The following is a 27,330-nucleotide window of genomic DNA, read 5'->3' on the forward strand; positions in this document are numbered from 1 at the left end:
AAGTTATGTTTGTTTAAGTTTATTTATAAAATGTGTGAGTTTTTTTATTTCGTCGGCAACAAATTATCATATGGCTATATAACCGACGAGGTGGGGAATCGAAAAAGGACAGCGTGACTTGATTCGAGGATATAAAAACTTCTGGCATTTTCTTTCGAGTTTGCCATTCCCAGCCTTCACAATTTCACTATAAACGAAGGTTAGGGAGTGCTGCACACTTGGTTACAAGGTTTTGATACCTAAACGTTAAAAGGTGAGTTTTTAAAATTGAAAAAATGAGATTGAAACAAAAGGCTTGACCCGGCCATCCTTCTTCTGATCCTCTCCTCCACCCTACCGTTCATTTAGTATAGCCGGTATTCGCATAGCCTACCATTCTTCTATATCTAGCCTAGCTAGGCCTAGGTAAAACTATCCATCAATTTAGACTAAATAACAAATCTTGTATACTCCATCCTTCGATGTGTAACATGATGTAGGTAGCCTAGGCCCTAGTCATTTGTTTATAACTTAGCGCCGTGAAGTTGGTTACTTATTCCTTATTCGACATTCGTCAATGGAAGTTGGTTCCTTATTCGACGTTCGACATTCGCTAGGCTAGGCCAAAATTTCGAAAATGATAATTTCCCAGCGGTAAATATGCCGTGCGCCACCAACCAATCTCCTGCTGTTACTTATTCCCTATTCGACATTCATTCGTGAAGTTGGTTCCTTATTCGACGTTCGCTAGGCCGCGGCCGACCGGCTGGCCCAAATTCGTACCAAAGTAGACCTAGTGTAGATGTACCTATTTTATCACAGATTTACATTTTTTAGTTCCGATATTACGACCATACCAACGCCTCGGGCCGGGTTCACAATAGTATAGATTGACGTAGTATGGTCCTGGAATTCCAGAAATGTGCCACTTGCCCCGACCCAGATGATCGGGCAAGTACGGATTTTAAAGCAATTTAAAATGCGTATTTTTAGCATTAATTTAGTAAACACCACTTTTAAAGTGGCCATATGACCACACACCGACGCCTCGCGTCGGGTACACAATAGTATAGATTGACGTAGTATGGTCCTGGCATTCCAGAAATGTGCCACCTGCCCCAGCCCAGTGCGGGCAAGTACGTGTTTTAAAGCAATTTCAAATGCGTATTTTAGCAATAATTTACTAAGAATTAATAGCACCACTTTTAAAGTGGCCATATGACCACACCCCGACGCCTCGGGCCGAGTACACAATAGTATAGATTGACGTAGTGTGGTCCTGACTTTCCAGAAATGTGCCACTTGCCCCGGCCCAGTGCGGGCAAGTACGGGTTTTAAAGCAATTTAAAATGCGTATTTTTAGTGTTATTTTACTAAGTATTAATAGCACCACTTTTAAAGTGGCAATATGACCACACCCCGACGCCTCGGGCCGGGTACACAATAGTATAGATTGACTTAGTATGGTCCTGGCTTTCCAGAAATGTGCCACTTGCCCCGGCCCAGTGCGGGCAAGTAAATGTTTAAAAGCAATTTCAAATGCGTATTTTTAGCATTAATTTACTAAGAATTAATAGCACCACATTTAAAGTGGCCATATGACCACACCCCGACGCCTCGGGCCGGGAACACAATAGTATAGATTGACGTAGTATGGTCCTAGCATTCCAGAAATATGCCACTTGCCCCGGCCCAGTGCGGGCAAGTACGGATTTTAAAGCAATTTAAAATGCGTATTTTTAGAATTAATTTAGTAAACACCACTTTTAAAGTGGCCATATGACCACACCCCGACGCCTCGGGCCGGGTACACAATAGTATAGATTGACGTAGTGTGGTCCTGACTTTCCAGAAATGTGCCACTTGCCCCGGCCCAGTGCGGGCAAGTACGTGTTTAAAAGCAATTTCAAATGCGTATTTTTAGCATTAATTTAGTAAACACCACTTTTAAAGTGGCCATATGACCACACCCCGACGCCTCGGGCCGGGTACACAATAGTATAGATTGACTTAGTATGGTCCTGGCTTTCCAGAAATGTGCCACTTGCCCCGGCCCAGTGCGGGCAAGTACGTGTTTAAAAGCAATTTCAAATGCGTATTTTTAGCATTAATTTACTAAGAATTAATAGCACCACATTTAAAGTGGCCATATGACCACACCCCGACGCCTCGGGCCGGGAACACAATAGTATAGATTAACGTAGTATGGTCCTGGCATTCCAGAAATATGCCACTTGCCCCGGCCCAGTGCGGGCAAGTACGGATTTTAAAGCAATTTAAAATGCGTATTTTTAGCATTAATTTAGTAAACACCACTTTTAAAGTGGCCATATGACCACACCCCGACGCCTCGGGCCGGGTACACAATAGTATGGATTGACGTAGAATGGTCCGGACATTCCAGAAATGTGCCACTTGCCCCGGCCCAGTGCGGGCAAGTACGTGTTTTAAAGCAATTTAAAATGTGTATTTTTAGTCTTATTTTACTAAGTATTAATAGCACCACTTTTAAAGTGGCCATATGACCACACCCCGACGCCTCGGGGCGGGTACACAATAATATAGATTGACGTAATTTGGTCCTGGCATTCCAGAAATGTGCCACTTGCCCAGGCCCAGTGCGGGCAAGTATGGGTTTTAAAGCAATTTAAAATGCGTATTTTTAGTGTTATTTTACTAAGTATTAAAAGCACCACTTTTAAAGTGGCAATATGACCACACACCGACGCCTCGGGTCGGGTTCACGATAGTATAGATTGACGTAGTATGGTCCTGGCATTCAAGAAATGTACCACTTGCCCCGGCCCAGTGCGGGCAAGTACGTGTTTTAAAGCAATTTAAAATGCGTATTTTTAGCATTAATTTAGTAAACACCACTTTCAAAGTGGCCATATGACCGCACCCCAACGCCTCAGGTCGGGTACACAATAGTATAGATTGACGTAGTATGGTCCTGGCATTCCAGAAATGTACCACTTGCCCCGGCCCAGTGCGGGCAAGTACGTGTTTAAAAGCAATTTCAAATGTGTATTTTTAGCATTAATTTACTAAGAATTAATAGCACCACTTTTAAAGTGGCCATATGATCACACCCCAACGCCTCGGGCCGGGAACACAATAGTATAGATTGACGTAGAATGGTCCTGGCATTCCAGAAATGTGCCACTTGCCCCGGCCCAGTGCGGGCAAGTACGGATTTTAAAGCAATTTAAAATGCGTATTTTTAGCATTAATTTAGTAAACACCATTTTTAAGTGGCCATATGACCACACCCCGACGCCTCGGGTCGGGTTCACAATAGTATAGATTGATGTAGAATGGTCCTGGCATTCCATAAATGTGCCACTTGCCCCGGCCCAGTGCGGGCAAGTACGTGTTTAAAAGCAATTTCAAATGCGTATTTTTAGCATTAATTTACTAAGAATTAATAGCACCACATTTAAAGTGGCCATATGACCACACCCCGACGCCTCGGGCCGGGAACACAATAGTATAGATTAACGTAGTATTGTCCTGGCATTCCAGAAATATGCCACTTGCCCCGGCCCAGTGCGGACAAGTACGGATTTTAAAGCAATTTAAAATGCGTATTTTTAGCATTAATTTAGTAAACACCACTTTTAAAGTGGCCATATGACCACACCCCGACGCCTCGGGCCGGGTACACAATAGTATAGATTGACGTAGTATGGTCCTGGCTTTCCAGAAATGTGCCACTTGCCCCGGCCCAGTGCGGGCAAGTACGGATTTTAAAGCAATTTAAAATGCGTGTTTTTAGTGTTATTTTACTAAGTATTAATAGCACCAATTTTAAAGTGGCAATATGACCACACCCCGACGCCTCGGGCCGGGTACACAATAGTATGGATTGACGTAGAATGGTCCGGACATTTCAGAAATGTGCCACTTGCCCCGGCCCAGTGCAGGCAAGTACGTGTTTTAAAGCAATTTAAAATGCGTATTTTTAGTGTTATTTTACTAAATATTAATAGCACCACATTTAAAGTGGCCATATGACCACACCCCGACGCCTCGGGCCGGGTACACAATAATATAGATTGACGTAGTATGGTCCTGGCATTCCAGAAATGTGCCACTTGCCCCGGCCCAGTGCGGGCAAGTACGGGTTTTAAAGCAATTTAAAATGCGTATTTTTAGCATTAATTTAGTAAACACCACTTTTAAAGTGGCCATATGACCACACCCCAACGCCTCAGGTCGGGTACACAATAGTATAGATTGACGTAGTATGGTCCTGGCATTCCAGAAATGTACCACTTGCCCCGGCCCAGTGCGGGCAAGTACGTGTTTAAAAGCAATTTCAAATGTGTATTTTTAGCATTAATTTACTAAGAATTAATAGCACCACTTTTAAAGTGGCCATATGACCACACCCCGACGCTTCGGGTCGGGTTCATAATAGTATAGATTGATGTAGAATGGTCCTGGCATTCCATAAATGTGCCACTTGCCCCGGCCCAGTACGGGCAAGTAAGTGTTTAAAAGCAATTTCAAATGCGTATTTTTAGCATTTATTTACTAAGAATTAATAGCACCACATTTAAAGTGGCCATATGACCACACCCCGACGCCTCGGGCCGGGAACACAATAGTATAGATTGACGTAGTATGGTCCTGGCATTCCAGAAATATGCCACTTGCCCCGGCCCAGTGCGAGCAAGGACGGATTTTAAAGCAATTTAAAATGCGTATTTTTAGCATTAATTTAGGAAACACCACTTATAAAGTGGCCATATGACCACACCCCGACGCCTCGGGCCGGGTACACAATAGTATAGATTGACTTAGTATGGTCTTGGCTTTCCAGAAATGTGCCACTTGCCCCGGCCCAGTGCGGGCAAGTACGTGTTTAAAAGCAATTTCAAATGCGTATTTTTAGCATTAATTTACTAAGAATTAATAGCACCACATTTAAAGTGGCCATATGACCAAACCCCGACGCCTCGGGCCGGGAACACAATAGTATAGATTAACGTAGTATGGTCCTGGCATTCCAGAAATATGCCGCTTGCCCCGGCCCAGTGCGGGCAAGTACGGATTTTAAAGCAATTTAAAATGCGTATTTTTAGCATTAATTTAGTAAACACGACTTTTAAAGTGGCCATATGACCACACCCCGACGCCTCGGGCCGGGTACACAATAGTATAGATTGACGTAGTATGGTCCTGGCTTTCCAGAAATGTGCCACTTGCCCCGGCCCAGTGCGGGCAAGTACGGATTTTAAAGCAATTTAAAATGCGTGTTTTTAGTGTTATTTTACTAAGTATTAATAGCACCAATTTTAAAGTGGCAATATGACCACACCCCGACGCCTCGGGCCGGGTACACAATAGTATGGATTGACGTAGAATGGTCCGGACATTTCAGAAATGTGCCACTTGCCCCGGCCCAGTGCGGGCAAGTACGTGTTTTAAAGCAATTTAAAATGCGTATTTTTAGTGTTATTTTACTAAATATTAATAGCACCACATTTAAAGTGGCCATATGACCACACCCCGACGCCTCGGGCCGGGTACACAATAATATAGATTGACGTAGTATGGTCCTGGCATTCCAGAAATGTGCCACTTGCCCCGGCCCAGTGCGGGCAAGTACGGGTTTTAAAGCAATTTAAAATGCGTATTTTTAGTGTTATTTTACTAAGTATTAATAGCACCACTTTTAAAGTGGCAATATGACCACACCCCGACGCCTCGGGCCGGGTACACAATAGTATAGATTGACGTAGTATGGTCCTGGCATTCCAGAAATGTGCCACTTGCCCCGGCCCAGTGCGGGCAAGTACGGGTTTTAAAGCAATTTAAAATGCGTATTTTTAGCATTAATTTAGTAAACACCACTTTTAAAGTGGCCATATGACCACACCCCAACGCCTCAGGTCGGGTACACAATAGTATAGATTGACGTAGTATGGTCCTGGCATTCAAGAAATGTACCACTTGCCCCGGCCCAGTGCGGGCAAGTACGTGTTTTAAAGCAATTTAAAATGCGTATTTTTAGCATTAATTTAGTAAACACCACTTTTAAAGTGGCCATATGACCACACCCCAACGCCTCAGGTCGGGTACACAATAGTATAGATTGACGTAGTATGGTCCTGGCATTCCAGAAATGTACCACTTGCCCCGGCCCAGTGCGGGCAAGTACGTGTTTAAAAGCAATTTCAAATGTGTATTTTTAGCATTAATTTACTAAGAATTAATAGCACCACTTTTAAAGTGGCCATATGACCACACCCCGACGCTTCGGGTCGGGTTCATAATAGTATAGATTGATGTAGAATGGTCCTGGCATTCCATAAATGTGCCACTTGCCCCGGCCCAGTACGGGCAAGTAAGTGTTTAAAAGCAATTTCAAATGCGTATTTTTAGCATTAATTTACTAAGAATTAATAGCACCACATTTAAAGTGGCCATATGACCACACCCCGACGCCTCGGGCCGGGAACACAATAGTATAGATTAACGTAGTATGGTCCTGGCATTCCAGAAATATGCCACTTGCCCCGGCCCAGTGCGGGCAAGTACGGATTTTAAAGCAATTTAAAATGCGTATTTTTAGCATTAATTTAGTAAACACGACTTTTAAAGTGGCCATATGACCAAACCCCGACGCCTCGGGCCGGGTACACAATAGTATAGATTGACGTAGTATGGCCCTGGCTTTCCAGAAATGTGCCACTTGCCCCGGCCCAGTGCGGGCAAGTGCGGATTTTAAAGCAATTTAAAATGCGTGTTTTTAGTGTTATTTTACTAAGTATTAATAGCACCAATTTTAAAGTGGCAATATGACCACACCCCGACGCCTCGGGCCGGGTACACAATAGTATGGATTGACGTAGAATGGTCCGGACATTTCAGAAATGTGCCACTTGCCCCGGCCCAGTGCGGGCAAGTACGTGTTTTAAAGCAATTTAAAATGCGTATTTTTAGTGTTATTTTACTAAATATTAATAGCACCACATTTAAAGTGGCCATACGACCACACCCCGACGCCTCGGGCCGGGAACACAATAGTATAGATTAACGTAGTATGGTCCTGGCATTCCAGAAATATGCCACTTGCCCCGGCCCAGTGCGGGCAAGTACGGATTTTAAAGCAATTTAAAATGCGTATTTTTAGCATTAATTTAGTAAACACGACTTTTAAAGTGGCCATATGACCACACCCCGACGCCTCGGGCCGGGTACACAATAGTATAGATTGACGTAGTATGATCCTGGCTTTCCAGAAATGTGCCACTTGCCCCGGCCCAGTGCGGGCAAGTGCGGATTTTAAAGCAATTTAAAATGCGTGTTTTTAGTGTTATTTTACTAAGTATTAATAGCACCAATTTTAAAGTGGCAATATGACCACACCCCGACGCCTCGGGCCGGGTACACAATAGTATGGATTGACGTAGAATGGTCCGGACATTTCAGAAATGTGCCACTTGCCCCGGCCCAGTGCGGGCAAGTACGTGTTTTAAAGCATTTTAAAATGCGTATTTTTAGTGTTATTTTACTAAATATTAATAGCACCACATTTAAAGTGGCCATATGACCACACCCCGACGCCTCGGGCCGGGTACACAATAATATAGATTGACGTAGTATGGTTCTGGCATTCCAGAAATGTGCCACTTGCCCCGGCCCAGTGCGGGCAAGTACGGGTTTTAAAGCAATTTAAAATGCGTATTTTTAGTGTTATTTTACTAAGTATTAATAGCACCACTTTTAAAGTGGCAATATGACCACACCCCGACGCCTCGGGCCGGGTACACAATAGTATAGATTGACGTAGTATGGTCCTGGCTTTCCAGAAATGTGCCACTTGCCCCGGCCCAGTGCGTGCAAGTACGTGTTTTAAAGCAATTTCAAATGCGTATTTTTAGCAAAAATTTACTAAGAATTAATAGCACCACTTTTAAAGTGGCCATATGACCACACCCCGACGCCTCGGGTCGGGTTCACAATAGTATAGATTGATGTAGAATGGTCCTGGCATTCCATAAATGTGCCACTTGCCCCGGCCCAGTACGGGCAAGTAAGTGTTTAAAAGCAATTTCAAATGCGTATTTTTAGCATTAATTTACTAAGAATTAATAGCACCACATTTAAAGTGGCCATATGACCACACCCCGACGCCTCGGGCCGGGAACACAATAGTATAGATTGACGTAGTATGGTCCTGGCATTTCAGAAATGTGCCACTTGCCCCGGCCCAGTGCGGGCAAGTACGGATTTTAAAGCAATTTAAAATGCGTATTTTTAGCATTAATTTAGTAAACATGACTTTTAAAGTGGCCATATGACCACACCCCGACGCCTCGGGCCGGGTACACAATAGTATAGATTGACGTAGTATGGTCCTGGCTTTCCAGAAATGTGCCACTTGCCCCGGCCCAGTGCGGGCAAGTACGGATTTTAAAGCAATTTAAAATGCGTGTTTTTAGTGTTATTTTACTAAGTATTAATAGCACCAATTTTAAAGTGGCAATATGACCACACCCCGACGCCTCGGGCCGGGTACACAATAGTATGGATTGACGTAGAATGGTCCGGACATTTCAGAAATGTGCCACTTGCCCCGGCCCAGTGCGGGCAAGTACGTGTTTTAAAGCAATTTAAAATGCGTATTTTTAGTGTTATTTTACTAAATATTAATAGCACCACATTTAAAGTGGCCATATGACCACACCCCGACGCCTCGGGCCGGGTACACAATAATATAGATTGACGTAGTATGGTCCTGGCATTCCAGAAATGTGCCACTTGCCCCGGCCCAGTGCGGGCAAGTACGGGTTTTAAAGCAATTTAAAATGCGTATTTTTAGTGTTATTTTACTAAGTATTAATAGCACCACTTTTAAAGTGGCAATATGACCACACCCCGACGCCTCGGGCCGGGTACACAATAGTATAGATTGACGTAGTATGGTCCTGGCATTCCAGAAATGTGCCACTTGCCCCGGCCCAGTGCGGGCAAGTACGGGTTTTAAAGCAATTTAAAATGCGTATTTTTAGCATTAATTTAGTAAACACCACTTTTAAAGTGGCCATATGACCACACCCCAACGCCTCAGGTCGGGTACACAATAGTATAGATTGACGTAGTATGGTCCTGGCATTCAAGAAATGTACCACTTGCCCCGGCCCAGTGCGGGCAAGTACGTGTTTTAAAGCAATTTAAAATGCGTATTTTTAGCATTAATTTAGTAAACACCACTTTTAAAGTGGCCATATGACCACACCCCAACGCCTCAGGTCGGGTACACAATAGTATAGATTGACGTAGTATGGTCCTGGCATTCCAGAAATGTACCACTTGCCCCGGCCCAGTGCGGGCAAGTACGTGTTTAAAAGCAATTTCAAATGTGTATTTTTAGCATTAATTTACTAAGAATTAATAGCACCACTTTTAAAGTGGCCATATGACCACACCCCGACGCTTCGGGTCGGGTTCATAATAGTATAGATTGATGTAGAATGGTCCTGGCATTCCATAAATGTGCCACTTGCCCCGGCCCAGTACGGGCAAGTAAGTGTTTAAAAGCAATTTCAAATGCGTATTTTTAGCATTAATTTACTAAGAATTAATAGCACCACATTTAAAGTGGCCATATGACCACACCCCGACACCTCGGGCCGGGAACACAATAGTATAGATTGACGTAGTATGGTCCTGGCATTCCAGAAATATGCCACTTGCCCCGGCCCAGTGCGAGCAAGTACGGATTTTAAAGCAATTTAAAATGCGTATTTTTAGCATTAATTTAGTAAACATCACTTTTAAAGTGGCCATATGACCACACCCCGACGCCTCGGGCCGGGTACACAATAGTATAGATTGACTTAGTATGGTCCTGGCTTTCCAGAAATGTGCCACTTGCCCCGGCCCAGTGCGGGCAAGTACGTGTTTAAAAGCAATTTCAAATGCGTATTTTTAGCATTAAATTTACTAAGAATTAATAGCACCACATTTAAAGTGGCCATATGACCACACCCCGACGCCTCGGGCCGGGAACACAATAGTATAGATTAACGTAGTATGGTCCTGGCATTCCAGAAATATGCCACTTGCCCCGGCCCAGTGCGGGCAAGTACGGATTTTAAAGCAATTTAAAATGCGTATTTTTAGCATTAATTTAGTAAACACGACTTTTAAAGTGGCCATATGACCACACCCCGACGCCTCGGGCCGGGTACACAATAGTATAGATTGACGTAGTATGGTCCCGGCTTTCCAGAAATGTGCCACTTGCCCCGGCCCAGTGCGGGCAAGTACGGATTTTAAAGCAATTTAAAATGCGTGTTTTTAGTGTTATTTTACTAAGTATTAATAGCACCAATTTTAAAGTGGCAATATGACCACACCCCGACGCCTCGGGCCGGGTACACAATAGTATGGATTGACGTAGAATGGTCCGGACATTTCAGAAATGTGCCACTTGCCCCGGCCCAGTGCGGGCAAGTACGTGTTTTAAAGCAATTTAAAATGCGTATTTTTAGTGTTATTTTACTAAATATTAATAGCACCACATTTAAAGTGGCCATATGACCACACCCCGACGCCTCGGGCCGGGAACACAATAGTATAGATTAACGTAGTATGGTCCTGGCATTCCAGAAATATGCCACTTGCCCCGGCCCAGTGCGGGCAAGTACGGATTTTAAAGCAATTTAAAATGCGTATTTTTAGCATTAATTTAGTAAACACGACTTTTAAAGTGGCCATATGACCACACCCCGACGCCTCGGGCCGGGTACACAATAGTATAGATTGACGTAGTATGGTCCTGGCTTTCCAGAAATGTGCCACTTGCCCCGGCCCAGTGCGGGCAAGTGCGGATTTTAAAGCAATTTAAAATGCGTGTTTTTAGTGTTATTTTACTAAGTATTAATAGCACCAATTTTAAAGTGGCAATATGACCACACCCCGACGCCTCGGGCCGGGTACACAATAGTATGGATTGACGTAGAATGGTCCGGAAATTTCAGAAATGTGCCACTTGCCCCGGCCCAGTGCGGGCAAGTACGTGTTTTAAAGCAATTTAAAATGCGTATTTTTAGTGTTATTTTACTAAATATTAATAGCACCACATTTAAAGTGGCCATATGACCACACCCCGACGCCTCAGGCCGGGTACACAATAATATAGATTGACGTAGTATGGTCCTGGCATTCCAGAAATGTGCCACTTGCCCCGGCCCAGTGCGGGCAAGTACGGGTTTTAAAGCAATTTAAAATGCGTATTTTTAGTGTTATTTTACTAAGTATTAATAGCACCACTTTTAAAGTGGCAATATGACCACACCCCGACGCCTCGGGCCGGGTACACAATAGTATAGATTGACGTAGTATGGTCCTGGCTTTCCAGAAATGTGCCACTTGCCCCGGCCCAGTGCGTGCAAGTACGTGTTTTAAGCAATTTTTTAATGCGTATTTTTAGCAAAAATTTACTAAGAATTAATAGCACCACTTTTAAAGTGGCCATATGACCACACCCCGACGCCTCGGGTCGGGTTCACAATAGTATAGATTGATGTAGAATGGTCCTGGCATTCCATAAATGTGCCACTTGCCCCGGCCCAGTACGGGCAAGTAAGTGTTTAAAAGCAATTTCAAATGCGTATTTTTAGCATTAATTTACTAAGAATTAATAGCACCACATTTAAAGTGGCCATATGACCACACCCCGACGCCTCGGGCCGGGAACACAATAGTATAGATTGACGTAGTATGGTCCTGGCATTCCAGAAATATGCCACTTGCCCCGGCCCAGTGCGAGCAAGTACGGATTTTAAAGGAATTTAAAATGCGTATTTTTAGCATTAATTTAGTAAACACCACTTTTAAAGTGGCCATATGACCACACCCCGACGCCTCGGGCCGGGTACACAATAGTATAGATTGACGTAGTATGGTCCTGGCTTTCCAGAAATGTGCCACTTGCCCCGGCCCAGTGCGGGCAAGTACGTGTTTAAAAGCAATTTCAAATGCGTATTTTTAGCATTAATTTACTAAGAATTAATAGCACCACATTTAAAGTGGCCATATGACCACACCCCGACGCCTCGGGCCGGGAACACAATAGTATAGATTGACGTAGTATGGTCCTGGCATTCCAGAAATATGCCACTTGCCCCGGCCCAGTGCGGGCAAGTACGGATTTTAAAGCAATTTAAAATGCGTATTTTTAGCATTAATTTAGTAAACACCACTTTTAAAGTGGCCATATGACCACACCCCGACGCCTCGGGCCGGGTACACAATAGTATAGATTGACGTCGTATGGTCCTGGCTTTCCAGAAATGTGCCACTTGGCCCGGCCCAGTGCGGGCAAGTACGGATTTTAAAGCAATATAAAATGCGTATTTTTAGTGTTATTTTACTAAGTATTAATAGCACCACTTTTAAAGTGGCAATATGACCACACCCCGACGCCTCGGGCCGGGTTCACAATAGTATGGATTGACGTAGAAAGGTCCAGACTTTCTAGAAATGTGCCACTTGCCTCGGCCCAGTGCGGGCAAGTACGGATTTTAAAGCAATTTAAAATGCGTATTTTTAGTGTTATTTTACTAAGTATTAATAGCACCACTTTTAAAGTGCAATATGACCACACCCCGACGCCTCGGGCCGGGTTCACAATAGTATGGATTGACGTAGAAAGGTCCAGACTTTCTAGAAATGTGCCACTTGCCCCGGCCCAGTGCGGGCAAGTACGTGTTTTAAAGCAATTTAAAATGTGTATTTTTAGTCTTATTTTACTAAGTATTAATAGCACCACTTTTAAAGTGGCCATATGACCACACCCCGACGCCTCGGGCCAGGTACACAATAATATAGATTGACGTAATTTGGTCCTGGCATTCCAGAAATGTGCCACTTGCCCCGGCCCAGTGCGGGCAAGTACGGGTTTTAAAGCAATTTAAAATGCGTATTTTTAGTGTTATTTTACTAAGTATTAAAAGCACCACTTTTAAAGTGGCAATATGACCACACACCGACGCCTCGGGTCGGGTTCACGATAGTATAGATTGACGTAGTATGGTCCTGGCATTCAAGAAATGTACCACTTGCCCCGGCCCAGTGCGGGCAAGTACGTGTTTTAAAGCAATTTAAAATGCGTATTTTTAGCATTAATTTAGTAAACACCACTTTTAAAGTGGCCATATGACCACACCCCAACGCCTCAGGTCGGGTACACAATAGTATAGATTGACGTAGTATGGTCCTGGCATTCCAGAAATGTACCACTTGCCCCGGCCCAGTGCGGGCAAGTACGGATTTTAAAGCAATTTAAAATGCGTATTTTTAGCATTAATTTAGTAAACACCACTTTTAAAGTGGCCATATGACCACACCCCGACGCCTCGGGCCGGGTACACAATAGTATAGATTGACGTCGTATGGTCCTGGCTTTCCAGAAATGTGCCACTTGGCCCGGCCCAGTGCGGGCAAGTACGGATTTTAAAGCAATATAAAATGCGTATTTTTAGTGTTATTTTACTAAGTATTAATAGCACCACTTTTAAAGTGGCAATATGACCACACCCCGACGCCTCGGGCCGGGTTCACAATAGTATGGATTGACGTAGAAAGGTCCAGACTTTCTAGAAATGTGCCACTTGCCCCGGCCCAGTGCGGGCAAGTACGTGTTTTAAAGCAATTTAAAATGTGTATTTTTAGTCTTATTTTACTAAGTATTAATAGCACCACTTTTATAGTGGCCATATGACCACACCCCGACGCCTCGGGCCGGGTACACAATAGTATAGATTGACGTCGTATGGTCCTGGCTTTCCAGAAATGTGCCACTTGCCTCGGCCCAGTGCGGGCAAGTACGGATTTTAAAGCAATTTAAAATGCGTATTTTTAGTGTTATTTTACTAAGTATTAATAGCACCACTTTTAAAGTGCAATATGACCACACCCCGACGCCTCGGGCCGGGTTCACAATAGTATGGATTGACGTAGAAAGGTCCAGACTTTCTAGAAATGTGCCACTTGCCCCGGCCCAGTGCGGGCAAGTACGTGTTTTAAAGCAATTTAAAATGTGTATTTTTAGTCTTATTTTACTAAGTATTAATAGCACCACTTTTAAAGTGGCCATATGACCACACCCCGACGCCTCGGGCCGGGTACACAATAATATAGATTGACGTAATTTGGTCCTGGCATTCCAGAAATGTGCCACTTGCCCCGGCCCAGTGCGGGCAAGTACGGGTTTTAAAGCAATTTAAAATGCGTATTTTTAGTGTTATTTTACTAAGTATTAAAAGCACCACTTTTAAAGTGGCAATATGACCACACACCGACGCCTCGGGTCGGGTTCACGATAGTATAGATTGACGTAGTATGGTCCTGGCATTCAAGAAATGTACCACTTGCCCCGGCCCAGTGCGGGCAAGTACGTGTTTTAAAGCAATTTAAAATGCGTATTTTTAGCATTAATTTAGTAAACACCACTTTCAAAGTGGCCATATGACCACACCCCAACGCCTCAGGTCGGGTACACAATAGTATAGATTGACGTAGTATGGTCCTGGCATTCCAGAAATGTACCACTTGCCCCGGCCCAGTGCGGGCAAGTACGTGTTTAAAAGCAATTTCAAATGTGTATTTTTAGCATTAATTTACTAAGAATTAATAGCACCACTTTTAAAGTGGCCATATGATCACACCCCAACGCCTCGGGCCGGGAACACAATAGTATAGATTGACGTAGTATGGTCCTGGCATTCCAGAAATATGCCACTTGCCCCGGCCCAGTGCGGGCAAGTACGGATTTTAAAGCAATTTAAAATGCGTATTTTTAGCATTAATTTAGTAAACACCACTTTTAAAGTGGCCATATGACCACACCCCGACGCCTCGGGCCGGGTACACAATAGTATAGATTGACGTCGTATGGTCCTGGCTTTCCAGAAATGTGCCACTTGGCCCGGCCCAGTGCGGGCAAGTACGGATTTTAAAGCAATATAAAATGCGTATTTTTAGTGTTATTTTACTAAGTATTAATAGCACCACTTTTAAAGTGGCAATATGACCACACCCCGACGCCTCGGGCCGGGTTCACAATAGTATGGATTGACGTAGAAAGGTCCAGACTTTCTAGAAATGTGCCACTTGCCCCGGCCCAGTGCGGGCAAGTACGTGTTTTAAAGCAATTTAAAATGTGTATTTTTAGTCTTATTTTACTAAGTATTAATAGCACCACTTTTAAAGTGGCCATATGACCACACCCCGACGCCTCGGGCCGGGTACACAATAGTATAGATTGACGTCGTATGGTCCTGGCTTTCCAGAAATGTGCCACTTGCCCCGGCCCAGTGCGGGCAAGTACGGGTTTTAAAGCAATTTAAAATGCGTATTTTTAGTGTTATTTTACTAAGTATTAAAAGCACCACTTTTAAAGTGGCAATATGACCACACACCGACGCCTCGGGTCGGGTTAGGGATAGTATAGATTGACGTAGTATGGTCCTGGCATTCAAGAAATGTACCACTTGCTCCGGCCCAGTGCGGGCAAGTACGTGTTTTAAAGCAATTTAAAATGCGTATTTTTAGCATTAATTTAGTAAACACCACTTTTAAAGTGGCCATATGACCACACCCCAACGCCTCAGGTCGGGTACACAATAGTATAGATTGACGTAGTATGGTCCTGGCATTCCAGAAATGTACCACTTGCCCCGGCCCAGTGCGGGCAAGTACGTGTTTAAAAGCAATTTCAAATGTGTATTTTTAGCATTAATTTACTAAGAATTAATAGCACCACATTTAAAGTGGCCATATGACCACACCCCGACGCCTCGGGCCGGGTACACAATAGTATAGATTGACGTAGTATGGTCCTGGCTTTCCAGAAATGTGCCACTTGCCCCGGCCCAGTGCGGGCAAGTACGGATTTTAAAGCAATTTAAAATGCGTATTTTTAGCATTAATTTAGTAAACACCACTTTTAAAGTGGCCATATGACCACACCCCGACGCCTCAGGTCGGGTTCACAATAGTATAGATTGATGTAGAATGGTCCTGGCATTCCATAAATGTTCCACTTGCCCCGGCCCAGTGCGGGCAAGTACGTGTTTAAAAGCAATTTCAAATGCGTATTTTTAGCATTAATTTACTAAGAATTAATAGCACCACATTTAAAGTGGCCATATGACCACACCCCGACGCCTCGGGCCGGGAACACAATAGTATAGATTGACGTAGTATGGTCCTGGCATTCCAGAAATATGCCACTTGACCCGGCCCAGTGCGGGCAAGTACGGATTTTAAAGCAATTTAAAATGCGTATTTTTAGCATTAATTTAGTAAACACCACTTTTAAAGTGGCCATATGACCACACCCCGACGCCTCGGGCCGGGTACACAATAGTATAGATTGACGTCGTATGGTCCTGGCTTTCCAGAAATGTGCCACTTGCCCCGGCCCAGTGCGGGCAAGTACGGATTTTAAAGCAATTTAAAATGCGTATTTTTTGTGTTATTTTACTAAGTATTAATAGCACCACTTTTAAAGTGGCAATATGACCACACCCCGACGCCTCGGGCCGGGTTCACAATAGTATGGATTGACGTAGAAAGGTCCAGACTTTCTAGAAATGTGCCACTTGGTCATATGGCCACTTTAAAAGTGGTGTTTACTAAATTAATGCTAAAAATACGCATTTTAAATTGCTTTAAAACACGTACTTGCCCGCACTGGGCCGGGGCAAGTGGCACATTTCTGGAATGTCAGGACCATTCTACGTCAATCCATACTATTGTGAACCCGGCCGCCCGAGGCGTCGGGGTGTGGTCATATGGCCACTTTAAAAGTGGTGTTTACTAAATTAATGCTAAAAATACGCATTTTAAATTGCTTTAAAACACGTACTTGCCCGCACTGAGCCGAGGCAAGTGGAACATTTCTGGAATGCCAGGACCATTCTACGTCAATCTATACTATCGTGAACCCGGCCCGAGGCGTCGGGGTGTGGTCATATTGCCACTTTGAAAGTGGTGCTATTAATACTTAGAAAAAAAAAACTAAATATACGCATTTTAAATTGCTTTAAAACACGTACTTGCCCGCACTTGGCCGGGGCAAGTAGCACATTTATGGAATGCCAGGACCATACTACGTCAATCTATACTATTGTGTACCCGGCCCGAGGCGTCGGGGTGTGGTCATATGGCCACTTTAAAAGTGGTGTTTACTAAATTAATGCTAAAAATTCGCATTTTAAATTGCTTTAAAATCCGTACTTGCCCGCACTGGGCCGGGGCAAGTGGCATATTTCTGGAATGCCAGGACCATACTACGTCAATCTATACTATTGTGTTCCCGGCCCGAGGCGTCGGGGTGTGGTCATATGGCCACTTTAAAAGTGGTGTTTACTAAATTAATGCTAAAAATACGCATTTTAAATTGCTTTAAAACACGTACTTGCCCGCACTGGTCCGGGGCAAGTGGCACATTTCTGGAATGTCAGGACCATTCTACGTCAATCCATACTATTGTGAACCCGGCCCGAGGCGTCGGGGTGTGGTCATATTGCAACTTTAAAAGTAGTGCTGTTAATACTTAGTAAAAAAACACTAAATATACGCATTTTAAATGGCTTTAAAACACGTACTTGCCCGAACTGGGCCGGGGCAATTGGCACATTTCTGGAATGCCAGGACAATACTACGTCAATCTATACTATTGTGTACCCGGCCCGAGGCGTCGGGGTGTGGTCATATGGCCACTTTAAAAGTGGTGTTTACTAAATTAATGCTAAAAATACGCATTTTAAATTGCTTTAAAACACGTACTTGCCCGCACTGGGCCGGGGCAAGTGGCATATTTCTGGAATGCCAGGACCATTCTACGTCAATCTATACTATCGTGAACCCGGCCCGAGGCGTCGGGGTGTGGTCATATGGCCACTTTAAAAGTGGTGCTATTAATTCTTAGGAAATTATTGGTAAAAATACTCTTTGAAATTGCTTTAAAACACGTACTTGCCCGCACTGCTGGGCCGTGGCAGGTGGCACATTTATGGTATGTCAGGACCATTCTACATCAATCTATACTATTGTGAACCCGGCCCGAGGCGTCGGGGTGTGGTCATATTTCCACTTTAAAAGTGGTGCTATTAATACTTAGTAAAAAACACTAAAAATACGCATTTTAAATTGCTTTAAAATCCGTACTTGCCCGCACTGGGCCGGGGCAAGTGGCACATTTCTGGAATGCCAGGAAGCGTTGGTATGGTCGTAATATCGGAACTAAAAAATTGTAAATCTGTGATAAAATAGGTACATCTACACTAGGTCTACTTTGGTACGAATTTGGGCCAGCCGGTCGGCCGCGGCCTAGCGAACGTCGAATAAGGAACCAACTTCACGAATGAATGTCGAATAGGGAATAAGTGAATAAGTAACAGCAGGAGATTGGTTGGTGGCGCACGGCATATTTACCGCTGGGAAATTATCATTTTCGAAATTTTGGCCTAGCCTAGCGAATGTCGAACGTCGAATAAGGAACCAACTTCCATTGACGAATGTCGAATAAGGAATAAGTAACCAACTTCACGGCGCTTTATAACTTAATAATATTATTAATGATAATATTGATGGTTTTTTTTTTATTAATTTTTAATTTTATGCACATTTAATTTATGTATTTTTTGTTAAAATGACAGTTTTTCTCTGTAATATGGTTCATTCAGTGTTGTATGTTATTGCGTTTTTAAGCATCCGGAAACCAAATGTCATGTTTGCCTATGCTTGTGTTCATGACAATAAAGAATTTATCTTAATTTTATTTGTAGTGAATAGAGAAATAATGTCTCAATTCCTTGGAACCAAGCAGACAAGCCAGGCAATACACCATGTTAATAACAGCATAATGTTGTCCAATCATACAACACCTGCTACTGTTAACACAGTGTTGCCAGGACAGGCAACACCAGACAACAACAGTTCAGTGTTGCAAGGTCCGACCGAGATGGCTGCGGCAGCCACTCGGCCTGCTGCGAGTCCAACAAGTTTGAGCACCAACCTCACAGAAGCAAGCAAAGATGTTGTTGTTAGTTTCTTTTATTTAAAAAATTCCAAATTAGGCTTCAAACAATTTAAAGTGCTTTTTACATTATATAAATACTGGATTTAAGAATATTTGTTATTTTGCACAGTTGAATTGCAATAGAATCTATGTTTTTTTTTACATGGACTCTCGCATTGTTTTAAATTAGTTTTCATGCTTTTTTTATAGGTTCCAACTGAGATGGGTCCTCAGATGGCAAACCCCAAAGAGAAGACGCCTATGTGCCTTCTAAACGAACTAGCCCGCTTTAACCGGCTTCAACCAAAGTACGAACTAACAGACCAAACAGGACCTCCACACTTAAAAGTCTTCAGAGTACAACTATGTCTTGGTGATAAGAAATATGAAGCCACTGGTTCAAGTATTAAAAAAGCTCAGCACGAAGCAGCCAAACAAGCTTTGATGGAATCAACTCTTCCGAAACCATTGCCCAGACCGCCTTCCTCGCGCCCTCACAAGTTCAATCCAAACCCGGATGCGTTGACTGCCACCGTGTTACTGAATGGATACAGCATGAAGAAAGGTGTACCCATTAATTATTCAACTGTGCCATCCACGCAAATCGATGGCGGTGGCGGTGTTCAATCACATGTCTATCCATATACACCTTCGCATCATCAGCAGCAGGTGTACTATTCCAGCTATCGTCATCCACATCCACGCGGTGTATACAGGTACGGCAGAATTTTATTGATTTATTTGACCAATACTTAATAACAGAACAAATAAAAACAAAAGGTCAAGGAAAAAAAGTGACAAAGGTAACTATATAAGCAGGGTTTTTGTTAGCGATTATTGAAGACCATTTGGTTCCCACCGTATAAGAAAGTCTCTACCCTAGGCCCAGTTTTAACACAGCACCTACCTAAGAAACTTCTAAATACCTGACAAAATTGTTTTTTCCACCCCACTTTTTACTTTGTGAGATCAAAACCCAATTCTCTTATTACATCCCTAGCTGCTTAAATGACAAATTATCTTTTTGTGTTTTTGTGGTAAATGTATAATTTTTATTCATAAATTATATCAGTTTCTATGAAATTATTTAAAATAAAATTTTCAGGCATCCTCCACGCACATTTAGCGTTGTTTTAAACATAGCCAGTAAAGAATATACTGGAGAGGGCCGAAACATGAAAGAAGCCAAACAGAATGCTGCTACCAAGGCCTTGCATGACCTTAAAGAAGCTGGAGAAGATGTCACAACTCTTACTAAAGACCAGGTAATTGATATGAATTCTGGGCCCATTGTCATGGCTGTTACAGTGGCGTGGGGAAACTAAGAGTGTAGGCAGCAACAACCTCTTCCTAAAGCTCTGTCTACACCATCAAACTGTATGTGACAAATAAATGTTATATGGCAATAATGGACATGATGACGTCATAACACTACCATATTTGGGCTTTACGTACATACGTCCAGTTTTGGAATGTGCGTGTCCCTTGTGGCATAGCTCATTAACCAATATCCAATGTTTTAGAATTTAAAAGGTACAGAAGAGAGCTCTAAGATGTATTTACGGTGCTAATTACATCAGTTATGAAAATGTTTTATCCATGTCTGGATTATGTTCCCTTGAAGCCAGAAGAGATAACCTGATGATGAAGTTTGGGAATGGGCTACTACTCTCTAAACTGTTTTTATGAATAAATACCTACATATATATCACTACCATATTTGGGCATATCACACTAGTTTGATAGTGTAGACAGCTTAACAGGCTTTTACATGAAAGGACAACATCTAGCCAAGTAGCACTCCAACTTACCTAATGTTGTTTATCATGTTTTATAGGCTACAAGCACGGCATCCTGTGATGTGCAGACTGAAACAGCTGTTGGTAAGACTATGTCAACTTAGTAAAACAATGTAGATAAATAGTGAGGAGCCTAGTACAAAAGAATTTTAACGTACCACAAATGGCGAAACTTGTTATTACCATTGTAGTAGTTAAGGAGCAGACACAGTGTATTTGAAACAAATTGTGGGAGCCACTCAATTAATTTCACCTCAAACTATATAACATGTCCACATACTGCTGAATTTATTGATTGTGGCCACAGCATGTAAAGTCACATAAATGAATAGCTGTATATACTGAGCATCTGACCAATTATGGTATTAATTATAAATTCCAATCACTCAACCTGTAGCCAAGGAGTTTGTAGGGTTCGAAAAAAAATCCCTTTTGCTTTAATTAAGTGCCATTTTCAAACTAGAGACGAGCAGTGAAAGTTTTAGTAAATAGGCCTAACTTATGACAATGTTATGGCCAATTCTACCTAGCCAGCCGGCAAATTATATCCATCTACTAGGTGTAGGCCTAAATATCTTTCCCCTTTTTGTGTAAAAACGGGCTACAGGCTTGTTACTGTGATAAATTTTTATCCTTTTTAGAATTAATGTTACTTTTGGTGTTTTTTTTTTTTAGCTTCATGTGAAGTAGCTGAACCAGGGAAGTCTGAGATCAGTCTAGTCTATGAACTTGCTCACCCACATAATCTCAATGTACAGTTTGAAGTAAGTTATCATTGTTGACATATTTAAACATTTATTGGAATAGCCACCCTAGGGGGTTTATTGTTCGAAAGGGTTTTAGGATGGGAATTGGCTCACAGTAATTGAAAGCTCTTGGTTTGACAATAAGAGTTCATTCAGACTTTACAATTTACACATGTAAAGGTCACGTGTGGTGTAAATTTTAAGATAAATCAGCTGTTGCAAAAACCTAACTCATGAGGTGGATTTTTCAATTAACACCTTAAACCGCCAGCTGATAAGGAGCAATTTGACCTTATTCGTGTAATAAGGTGCACGAAATATGACCTAGCTACTGCTAGGTAAATTTGTTTACATTTGTAAATTTGTTGTAGTTCAAACAGTTCGTCTGGTTAGCCCTAAGTGTAATTTAGTTACACATGTAATTTAGTTTAAAGTTCGAACACAGCCCAAGTGTAATATTTATGTTTTCCATTGTTACAGGTACTTGACGAGTCTGGTCCCGCACACATGAAAAAGTTTAGGATGAAGTGTACCTGCGGTGATTTTGTATGTGAAGGAGAAGGGCTGTCAAAGAAACAGGCCAAGCACATTGCAGCAAATGCTATGCTAAAGAAGCTATGCACTCTACCAAGGGTAACAACTCTGTACAGGCCTAGGCCACGCTTTCCAAAGAAAAGCAAGAAAACCAAGTCTATTTCTAAAGTTAGTATATATTTTTTCCTTAATTATTTTTTATTTTTCCAAAATTATTCTGCTGCATTACTGCAGTAACTCATTAACCTTCTTATCCAATTAATTAGCAAGCGCTTTTTTCAACTAATACCTCATACATACTGTTTATTGCAGTAACATCTACATTGAAACAAAAATCAAAAGGTGTATTTACTTGGCCCCAAATTATGGGAACAACTACCAATTCAGCTGAAATCCAAGATGTCCGTAGCCAGTTTTAAAATCACCTACAGTATAAGCAATCACTAATTAACAACTACATTTCCTAATTTATCTTTTTTGAGATCTGTTTTGTTGATTTTACAGTAAATAACCACTTATTAGTTAGTTTTAACTTTTTTGGCATAATTACTTGATAATATTCAATGTTTTTTATATATTTTTTTCCTTATAATATTTTTTTGTCGCCAATTATTTAGATTTATTAGTTTTCTTGTCATGTCGACAACTGTTCAGGTGGTCAATGCTTAAAGTAATTTTTACTTATTTTGATCTCCTTTCACACATTGTCTTCTTTTTTCTTTTCTTATAGTTCATATATCTGTTCCTTTTGTTCAATGTGTGGAAAATAAATAAATGAAACAAACAAACAAACTGCAGTAACTGCAGTAGAAATAGGTCGAAATAATCCCTTAAATAAACAAACAACAAAGTGGCATGAGAATGTAATAGAGTGGATGGTAGTGAAGTAGTTCATATGCTTGCTTATATTATTAGTACCAAATATGATAGTGATATGTCTACATTTTTTAGTGATATAAATAACATCATCATGTCCATATATAGGCACATTCACATGTTGTCTTTCTACACTATCAAACTTTATGTGAAAAAAAAATGCGCTGTGCCCATATATGGACATGATGATGCCATATCACTACCATATTCAGGCACATCACACTATTTTTGTCAAACTAGTTTGATAGTGTAGAGAGAGCTTTAGACTGCTATTTGATGTACTATAAAAAATAAATATTGTACAATATTCAATATTTTGTATATTCTATCAATAGGCTGCTGCTACAAGTCCTGAGCTAAATGCTGCCCTCAATCCCATCAGCCGACTTGTCCAGATTCTTCAGAAACAAGAGAAGAAAGTAGAGGCCATGTTTTCAGTGATTCAAGAAAAAAAGTTGCCTGTTAGAAGACGAGAGTTCACAATTCAGGTAGAAATTCAATCCGTGCTGCCACCCTCTATTCCATCACCACCCTCATTCTTCCTCCGACCCTTCCCCCTTCCCCTCTTTTTTTCACCACCATTTTCTTTACAATTACTGACGTACAGAAATCGAGATAAATAATACAGATATACAAACTATGCAAAATTATGATTTGACATAATAGTATACGAAACCCACAGCAAAACGCAATAGACAAATAAATGACTATGTTCGTAAAGGTTTCAAAACACAGCATGGTTAGCCTTTCGTTTCATGACACACACGAAACTACAAAACTAATAATAATGAAATACTTTTTATAAAGACTACTGAAATTAATTATGGCAAATTGAGAAGTAATTTTTCTTCTCCCCTCCTCTTGTATATATTCCTTACACAATTATTAATTCCAGTAATTTGTCCTAATATAGTGTATGGCTGGCCCTCACAAGTGCACAGGTGTGGGACCAACCAAAAAAACAGCCAAGAAAGCTGCGGCAGAGGAAATGCTGAGACTTATGGGATACGAAAGCGAACAAGTGCCAAGTGTCCGGCCAGCACTGAAGAAGGCATCAGCAGAAACAGGGGTAAAGACCTTTTTCTTAATTTCTAAATACCTTAATACACCTTTCCAATTCTAAAGGCAAAAAGCAGTTATTGTTATCGTTGTTTACAAAACCTTGATAGTATAACATTTCATGACCTATGACCTAAATCTACAATTGATGTATTATCTGCCTTATTGGATTTTTGTCAGAGGAGTAAAGTTATAAAAAACTAGATTTGAATAAATGTTTGCTTGCATTGTTAAATTTTGTGAGAAATTGGTTTTAGGAAATTTATTATTATTATGAACCCTGTAGAATATATTGTATTTATTGAATTGGAAGGTCAACTCATAAAATGTATTGATGTATCATTCTATTTTAGACAAAAGATGAAAAAGCAGACAGGAAAGTTACATTTGCTGCAGATGCAAAAGGTATTTTAAAACCACCATAGAATTGTGTTTTGTATAAATGTTAATTATATGATAGTTAAAATGTGATTTTTACCATTATAGCTTATTAAGCTCTGTCTACACTATCACACTTTATGTGACAAAAATGTCCCATAATGGACACAATGACATCATATAATACCATATATGGGCACATCACACTTTTTTGTCCAAAATAGTTTGATAGTGTAAACAGAGCTTCTACACTATCAAACTTTATGTGAAAAAAAAATTGTAATGGACACAATGACACCATATAATACAATATTTGGAAACATCAAATTTTTTTGGTCAAAATAGTTTGATAGTGTAGACAGAGCTTTATCCCAAAATCCAAATTGCACTAGAAAAAAAAATCTTCATAATGGTAAATCTTGCATATTTAGTATTATGCTTGTTTGTTTTTGTTAACCTTTATTCAATTGATTATTTCGTTGTTATTTGTATACAGCAGGACGATCCCATGGGCTTGTACCAGGACTGCTTCCAATGTTACCTGGAATGACCTCGCCAGGATTTGCAGGTATACGCTTATAGTACAGTAGTAATCAAACTTTATGTGACAACAAAATGTGATGTGCCCTTATATGGACACGATGATGTCATATCACTACCATATTTGGGCAAATTTTTTCACATAACGTTTGATAGTATAGACATAGTTTTAGAGTGTATACTTAGAGGTTCTCAACAGTGTTGTATTGTAGGCAAGTTTGTAATTTACAAAATAATCTTGTGAGCCAGATATAGAGCATTAAACCTTAAGTTCTGTCTACGCTATCAAACTAGTTTCACAAAAAAAGTGTGATTTGCCCAAATTTGGTAGTAATATGACATCATCATATGGGCACATCACATATTTTTGTCACATAAAGTTTGATAGTGTAGACTAAATTCTTTTTTCCTTGAGTGTCAATATATGCCAAAAATGTTTTTTAAGATTATATAAAAAAAAACAATTAAACATTTTTTTAGGTATTAACCGTGTACCGCCAGTATCATCCAACAACAAGCAGTCGCAGACGACCGCAGTGATCGCACGTGAACTGCTGACAAACGGACACTCTGAGACGGCGGCAGAACTAATCAAAGCTGGTAAATCACATACTATAGGCTTAGATGAAGACGCAAAGTTGGTGCGCCCTAAAACTCAGCTAGAATATTTAGGTCAACTTCAAGGACTAGGCGTTCACTTTCAAGACTTTCCAAAGGTATTTAAAATTGTGTTTACTGCAGTACTTGATGCTTTACTGCAGTAACAAAGGTCATATATTTTACCCAAAAATATTTTTTTCAAATTACATAAATATCTTGTTTCTCTCATTTTTGTATGAGTTAATTTTTTTTTACTCACTGTTGCTAAACAACATTTTTTATATTGCAGAGCAACAAATCTGAGTTTATGTCACTTGTGTCCGTCACCACTAGCCCAAAACTAGTTGCCCACGGATCCGGCCCGACCACTGAGGCATCACACGACGCAGCGTCAATGACTGCCCTGAAGTTGCTTTCTGAAATGGACAAACAGCACGAAATGCCATAAAAGAGTTTTCCAGTGAAATTTAGTAACATGTTCTCAAAGTTGAAATTGGTGCATGCTTGCTTGTTTCATTCATTACATATAATATATCAAAATATGACCATACTATTGTAATTAACCTTTGACCTTGTAGTAAAGTAGAAACACACGTACAGGATGTTTACTAACATGTAAATAGTTTGTCAACATACGTAAGTTGAAAAAGTAAATTTGAAGATTCTGATAGATTAGAAACAAACTATAACACAGGTGTTCTCAACAGAGATAACCTTTGGGTCAAGTTCAGCCTACGAGTGAAATTCATATGGCCCGCAAAGAGCAACTGCTAATTAATATCCCTAAACCCATGAGATTCCAGTTCGTAACGCACAGGCCTGATGCCCCTAGTTTAGGAACCCCAAGTGGCCCTCCAACGCTAGAGGCCTCGGATGCTTTTAGCCTTTTTCTACATATTTTAATGCCCGTTTTTTCTACTTGGCACTGCTCAGGGACCCCTATAAGCTCCGGGGCCCCTGGGTTTAGCCAGTGAGCGCTCATAGCCACTGTCCTCGCCCCATGTGACCCTACACTCTACAGTACAGTATATCTAGCCTGCAAGATTATTTGTATATTACAATCTGGTCCACGATAGAAACTGTTGAGAACACCTGCTATAGTATCCGCTATGAAAGAAAGAACAGAATAAAATTACCATTCTTTGAATGATAACCAATGATTCAATCATTTTTAATTAGAAATTTATCAATTGTAAGATTATTTGTTTAAGAATTATTTATTTGCAATTGAATTGTTTTACTCTTATTATTTTAATACAAACCTGCTTTATTACTTTAAGAATACATTTTATTATAAGCAATTATATTTGAAGGTTACTATAGCATGTTACAAATGTAAAAATAAAGTCAGAAATTGTCGTCAGGCATGCATGTCGGAAACTTGTACAGGTTTTTATTTTAGTTTGTCATTTCATTTATTTATTCGACCCCAAAAGCAACAGAGTCACCATAACATATGATGTCTGGGGGCTCGGAGGCATTTTTTCCCCTATGCAGTTAAGGCAAAAATCATGAATAATTCATTAGAATAATTAAGACGTAATATGGGACATTATAGAAGGCGCTATATAAGCATGGAGAGAAAAAATAATATGTGTAAACAGCGTTTGCCAACCGAAATGTTTGGTCTAGTGGTAAAGGCTTTATTTAACCTATTACACTGGAGGTACAAGATTAATAGTTGAGAGAGATTAATTAGATGGTTAGGTGTAGTTTATTTAGTAAGTAGATCAGCTATCTTGCAATTTCTTATAATAGAAAATAATTA

The 27,330-nt window shown here is 41.1% G+C and overlaps 1 protein-coding gene across 2 annotated transcripts; it reads left to right on the forward strand.

Annotated features, from left to right (window-relative positions):
- Positions 1 to 75: 75 nt before the first annotated feature.
- LOC140060524 (double-stranded RNA-binding protein Staufen homolog 2-like) lies at positions 76 to 27,064 on the forward strand. 2 transcript variants are annotated; one of them, XM_072107883.1, is made up of 13 exons: positions 76 to 253; positions 18,798 to 19,054; positions 19,241 to 19,746; positions 20,136 to 20,295; positions 20,868 to 20,913; positions 21,505 to 21,593; positions 22,056 to 22,277; positions 23,321 to 23,473; positions 23,899 to 24,054; positions 24,398 to 24,449; positions 24,922 to 24,990; positions 25,443 to 25,678; positions 25,852 to 27,064. In XM_072107883.1, the coding sequence occupies exons 2-13, from the start codon at positions 18,812 to 18,814 to the stop codon at positions 26,008 to 26,010; spliced, it is 2,091 nt and encodes a 696-aa protein (XP_071963984.1). In that variant the 5' UTR covers positions 76 to 253; positions 18,798 to 18,811; the 3' UTR covers positions 26,011 to 27,064. The 2 variants fall into 2 exon arrangements, with proteins under 2 accessions (XP_071963984.1, XP_071963267.1); XM_072107166.1 differs by having other exon boundaries at positions 24,919 to 24,990; positions 25,852 to 27,060.
- The last annotated feature ends 266 nt before the right edge of the window (positions 27,065 to 27,330 follow it).

Source organism: Antedon mediterranea, chromosome 1 (assembly GCF_964355755.1).
Source record: "Antedon mediterranea chromosome 1, ecAntMedi1.1, whole genome shotgun sequence".
NCBI classification, from domain to species: Eukaryota; Metazoa; Echinodermata; class Crinoidea; order Comatulida; family Antedonidae; genus Antedon; species Antedon mediterranea.

Excerpts from the sequence above, each read along its gene's own strand:
- LOC140060524 (XM_072107166.1), top strand. The coding sequence starts at position 18,812 with ATGTCTCAATTCCTTGGAACCAAGCAGACAAGCCAGGCAATACACCAT. Across the intron at positions 24,055-24,397 it reads AGGCATCAGCAGAAACAGGG|ACAAAAGATGAAAAAGCAGA; the intron begins GTAAAGACCTTT and ends ATTCTATTTTAG. Across the intron at positions 24,450-24,918 it reads ATTTGCTGCAGATGCAAAAG|CAGGACGATCCCATGGGCTT; the intron begins GTATTTTAAAAC and ends ATTTGTATACAG.